We start from the raw sequence: 5281 nt of genomic DNA, 5'->3' as shown, positions 1-5281 counted from the left end.
TTACACTGAATTGTTATAAATTAATGAATTGTAATAACTTTGTGGGTCCCTTGAATTTTTGTCTTAGCAACCTCACCAGGACACGAAATTTATTATTGTGATACTTAATGACCAAACACCTGGAAAACTCATTACACATTATGTTAGTGGAATCATTATGAGCATGTTAATACACTGACTTGAGCCTTATGGCGCTGCTTGTGGAGCTGTAGTCTCATTTACACATTAAACCAATTTACGATGGGATCTGATTAACACTGTACTATAAATACCACCATTAGAGTGACCAATAAAACAATTAAGATATTTTAGTGTTTACTTTCCAACATGATTTTGTTATGTCATGCCTAAATTTCTGACATAAATTGCTGTAATCTGTACTTTATTTAAAATATATAATATCATGATACTGATCCAAACCAAAAAGAAACTATCTCAAAGTTGAACATTGAATTAGTCCGGAGGGAGATGTTGTCTCACCAGGGTCTGCACAGGTGAGGGAAGCCTGTGTAGTCAGTATCAGCTGATAAGAGCATGACTGTTTTAATGTGCAACCTCCTGCTATTGTGCTGGCTGGTCTCTCACTCCCTTCCTCCAGCTCTCAGCCTGTTTGTGATTTACGTCCAGTAAAGATCATCAGTTTTATCCCAGGCGAGGCTTGGAGCCAGTTGCCTGACCCGGTTCACCAACTGGTCTCCAACCGTAGCAGGTATAATGCTGGAAAACAAGCAGCAAACCAACTTTCCTACATTGTGTATTGGAGCATCAGCCCTGGGCGTGGATAGAGGTTGGATATTTCCTCTCCTTAATGTTGTCATAAGGGTGTTTAGCATCCTGCCTCTTCACGCTGCAGAGACAGAAAGCACAATGTTCTGCTTTTGCATCTTATTGGCATATATATGCTTCATAGAGACATTGAGGGAGGAGGAGGGACAGACAGGGGGACGGATGGTCATTATCATTTAGACCATCTCTCTCTCTCACACATAACTAGTGTCAGCCAGCCAATTCAAAGCTCCGCACAGTGGACTAAACAGTTACTTTCTATGGAAGCAGCCGCTCAAGGATTACGCTCAGGGACAGATGAGAGGTGGTAAGAGAGAACATCAATTCACTTTGGCTTTCTTTGCTCTTTCTGATTGTAGTGATTACACTGTATATCCTCTCCTACCTTGCACGCCATTAACGTAACTACTCGGCTTAAGACAGCTTTAGAGGAATGTATACATTTTCCACAACCTTGCCAAGTAGGGCTGGAACTTCAAATGTGTGACGTGTTGGAAAAAACCTGTCGAACTGTTACTATTCAGCCCTTCTTCCTCATGTTATAACTCATCTGTCTTTGATCTCTAATTGTCTGGTCAACGCTGGATGTAACCCGGTGCATATGCAGCATGTAGAAGTCAGAGGTCATCCCTTGATGGAATTTGATGGATGGTTTTTAACCTCGTAATGATGAGGGTCATTTATGGCTCCCATAAAGCTGTCCGGTGAACTGCCTTATAGGGCCATTCTCTGCTGAGACTAGCCAGCCTGTCACTGCCATGTTTGGGTTCCTATCCAGACACTCACTAATGCTTGAGTCGTGAGATGAAAGGATAAAGGAAGAAATCTGAGCGATAGCTCCAGATTGCAGTGTGTAGGAGGGTTTCATCATCGCAGAGAGGACAGTGGTCGTAGTGAGTGAAGTCTGCTGGTGATGAACCACAGGCGTAATGGAGGCTGTGCAGCTCAGCTCAAGCCAGGTCACAGCATTCAAAGGACAAAGTTTTCTGGCATTGACTTGCCCCTTGGTGGCCTGGTACTCTCTCTGTCTGTCTCTCATTCATAATATAAAATTGGACAAGAGAGAATGTAAACAAATATGACATAATATCGAATACTTTTCTTAAAACAACCTTATTGTTTGCTTTTACATGATTCCTAAACTTCCTCTTCCCATCTTTCTCAGTCCCTCTCTCATGGGAAAATAGTTGTTCACATGCCACAATGTCCAGTCCCGAACCAATTCACAGGCAGAGAAGATATTTACATGCATATGCCACACACACACACACACACACACACACACACACACACACACACACACACACACACACACAGGTCATTCCATTTAGCAGGAATGTAGAGATCTTGCACTGATTATTTGTATTTCTCTTTTTCCCTTTTCCCCTCCACCTCAGTGACCCCACATCTTCACCTCTGCTGCACCCTCGTTCCATCTCTCCTGCCTCCCCTCCCCGGTCTTTGTGTCTCAGGTGTGTGCTCGGACTGTGAGCAGTGATGGGCGACTGGACTCTCCTGGGGAATTTCCTAGAGGAGGTCCAGGAACACTCCACCTCAGTTGGGAAGGTCTGGCTCACCATCCTCTTCATCTTTCGCATCCTGGTGCTTGGCACAGCGGCTGAGTCCTCCTGGGGGGACGAGCAGAGCGATTTCCTGTGTGACACCCAGCAGCCCGGTTGCACCAACGTTTGTTACGACAGCGCCTTCCCCATCGCTCACATCCGCTACTGGGTGCTACAGATTGTCTTTGTCTCCACGCCGTCCCTCATCTACATGGGTCACGCCATGCACACAGTGCGCAGGGAGGAGAAGCAGCGGAGGAGGGAGCAGGAGGAGAGGGAGGAACGAGGGGAAGGTGAGGGAGACCTGGAGGGGGAGAAGGAGTACCTCCAGCAGAAGGAGAGCAGGAAGATGGGGATGTCTGATTGGTCTGGCCGTGTCCGCCTAAAAGGGGCACTGCTGCAGACTTACATCCTGAGCATCTTGATTCGAACAGTGATGGAGGTGACATTCATAGTGGTGCAGTATCTCATCTATGGGGTGTTCCTCAAGGCCTTGTACCTCTGCAAGGCCTGGCCCTGCCCCAACCCAGTTAACTGCTACATGTCTCGGCCCACAGAGAAGAACGTCTTCATCATCTTCATGCTGGTGGTGGCTGGTGTGTCTCTGCTGCTCTCTGTGTTGGAGCTCTACCATCTTGGCTGGAAGAGCATCAGGAAATGTGTCCGCAAGAAGGAGACGCAAAGGAACAACCACAGAGCCGTGACGGTGGCCGTGTCTGCAATTCTGGAGCCCAACAGCCCACCACTGCCCTCGGCCTCCTGCACCCCTCCTCCTGACTTCAACCAGTGCCTCACAGCCCCGAGCTCCATGACCCCCATGACCTCCATTGCCTCTCATCCCTTCAACACCAGGATGGCGCTGCAGCAGAACTCGGTCAACTTGGCCACCGAGCGGCATCACAGCTGTGACAACCTGGAGGACGAGGAAGACTTCCTGAGGATGAGATACGACCAGGTACCCACGGAGCTGCCGAACAGCTGCTCCCCACTGCCTCTGCTGCACTCCGGCTACATGAAGGACAAACGGCGCCTGAGCAAGATCAGTGGGACCAGCAGCCGGGCACGCCAAGATGACCTGGCAGTATAGATCCACAAAGAGTGGCTGAGGGGGAGGAGGACACGAAGAACCAAAGAGAAAAGCCAGGAAGATCAATTTACACAGGCGGGACAAAGTAAGGGGTCTGATTTTAAAGCACAGGCTAACTATGCAAACTGTGACACTGAGGCCTGACACTTGACTGTAGAAGATGAGCTAAGACACTAAGTTCTGTGAGTGGATCACGTAAACTTGACGTGTGAGCTTTGGAGCAAAGCTTGCTGAGAAAAAAACATGCAAATCAAACTGCAAAAGGAGAACAGTGAGAACAGGGTAACAGGTGTGATACCTGACTGTCACACATTTTATGTTTTAAAAGCCAAAAACAGAAGGAGAGTATGAGTATGAGTGACGTGATGCACGGTGCGCGATGGGAGATGACTTAGGAAACTGTTTCAATATTAAGTGAAATATCACGCACATCTCAACTTCTCAGTTAATTACACATTAGCTATCACTTAAAAAAAAAAAAAAAAAAAAAAAAAAAGCACAAACCACAGTTTTTTTTCACAACTGCAGAACATTAGAGTGGCAATAAAAAGCGGGACCTGATATGCTAAAAACTGTGAAGCTTTCATTTGCAGTAAATATAGATAAAGTGCCTGATTACGTGTGAAAAAGATATCTATTTCCTTCTAACTTGCTTTTTTTTTATGGTTTTTTTGGGTTGTTTTTTTTTGTAAAGACTGTAAATTGAGCCACTTGTTGACTGGCTAACCTGATTGCACTATACCAGCAGGTCAACAAACATAAAATGCAACTCAAGAATAATGACTTTACAATCTTAAAGCATGTGAGTAAAACTGTATCTATTAGTCGTATATTTGTCAGCAGCCTTTATGTGCAGAAGTGATGCGAGAATGTGGCTTTTTTTAAGGTTTTTGAAAGGAAAGGAAAAGGTCTTGTTTGGTTGCCGGTTATGAGCAGATTCAGCCAATAGGTGGCAACAATGCACTTGTGTTTTTTAGTGTCTCTCCTGGAGCCATTGTGTGAATAGTGATTTTTTTTTTTTTTTTCCAGTGCTGTGTATATTTCATTTGATGTCTTTGAATGTATGTGATTTCATTTCTCAGTGTCTAGATTTAACCACGTGCAGAAGTTTTTTATAACCACAGTTGTGAATTATCCTCGTTACAGGACGTTTATAGTTTCACCTCACATGTTGCAAACATTCATTTTAAAAACTGAAATCTTGTTCAGCCTATGGTATATCCACTGCAGTTTTTGGTTCCTCCACACAGACCTTTGTGCAATAAACACCGTCACTTACCCATAACAAATAAGTATATCATCAACTGTACAGCCTGCTCCGTTGTTCTCAAAGTGTGTGGTACATTTAATGTTTTAAATCCGTTGTCATCCTCTGATTTCTCTACATCAACATTTACATCAAAACCACGCAGGAAGTGCAGAATTGGTGTCAAAAGTATAGAGGTCAATAAAGACAAGCAGATGCAACTACCAACTGTGTGGTGATGAGGAACATGTAGATAAAGAGTTTCTTCCATTTTTAGATCAGTGTCATCACTGCTCGGGTTTTTCACTCTGTTGTCACAAAAAAAAAAGGACCTGTAGGAGACAGATGGAGGAAGATGAGCAATGTTTACACGAACAAAGACTGTCTCGCCTTGTCTGCCAGGAAGCTGAGCGCTGGTATCCAACATGATCTGTCACAAGCTGAAGAGCTGAAACTGAATGAGAAACGGCGGAAGATGCTCTTCTTCTCTTTTTTATCATTATTATCATCTTGTGGAACAAGTTCACCTCTCCAAAGCTGCCCTCATCTCTTGATGAGAATATGCTGCAGAGGATATTGTGTATTTTGACTCAGAGCAGT

The 5281-nt window shown here is 44.8% G+C and overlaps 1 protein-coding gene across 2 annotated transcripts; it reads left to right on the top strand.

Annotated features, from left to right (window-relative positions):
• Window positions 1–1010: 1010 nt before the first annotated feature.
• gja5a (gap junction protein, alpha 5a) lies at window positions 1011–5281 on the top strand. Of its 2 annotated transcripts, none has more exons than XM_069153993.1 (2): window positions 1011–1093; window positions 2184–5281. In XM_069153993.1, exon 2 carries the CDS (start codon window positions 2284–2286, stop codon window positions 3433–3435), a length of 1152 nt encoding a protein of 383 aa, XP_069010094.1. In that variant the 5' UTR covers window positions 1011–1093; window positions 2184–2283; the 3' UTR covers window positions 3436–5281. The 2 variants fall into 2 exon arrangements, with proteins under 2 accessions (XP_069010094.1, XP_069010095.1); XM_069153994.1 differs by having other exon boundaries at window positions 1037–1090.

This window comes from Embiotoca jacksoni, unplaced genomic scaffold (genome assembly GCF_022577435.1).
Source record: "Embiotoca jacksoni isolate LCO1_2020_lvr unplaced genomic scaffold, fEmbJac1.0.p SCAF_2, whole genome shotgun sequence".
Taxonomy (NCBI): domain Eukaryota; kingdom Metazoa; phylum Chordata; class Actinopteri; family Embiotocidae; genus Embiotoca; species Embiotoca jacksoni.
Note: the sequence above shows the minus strand (reverse complement) of the source record. Positions and strands in the feature narration are given on the sequence as shown.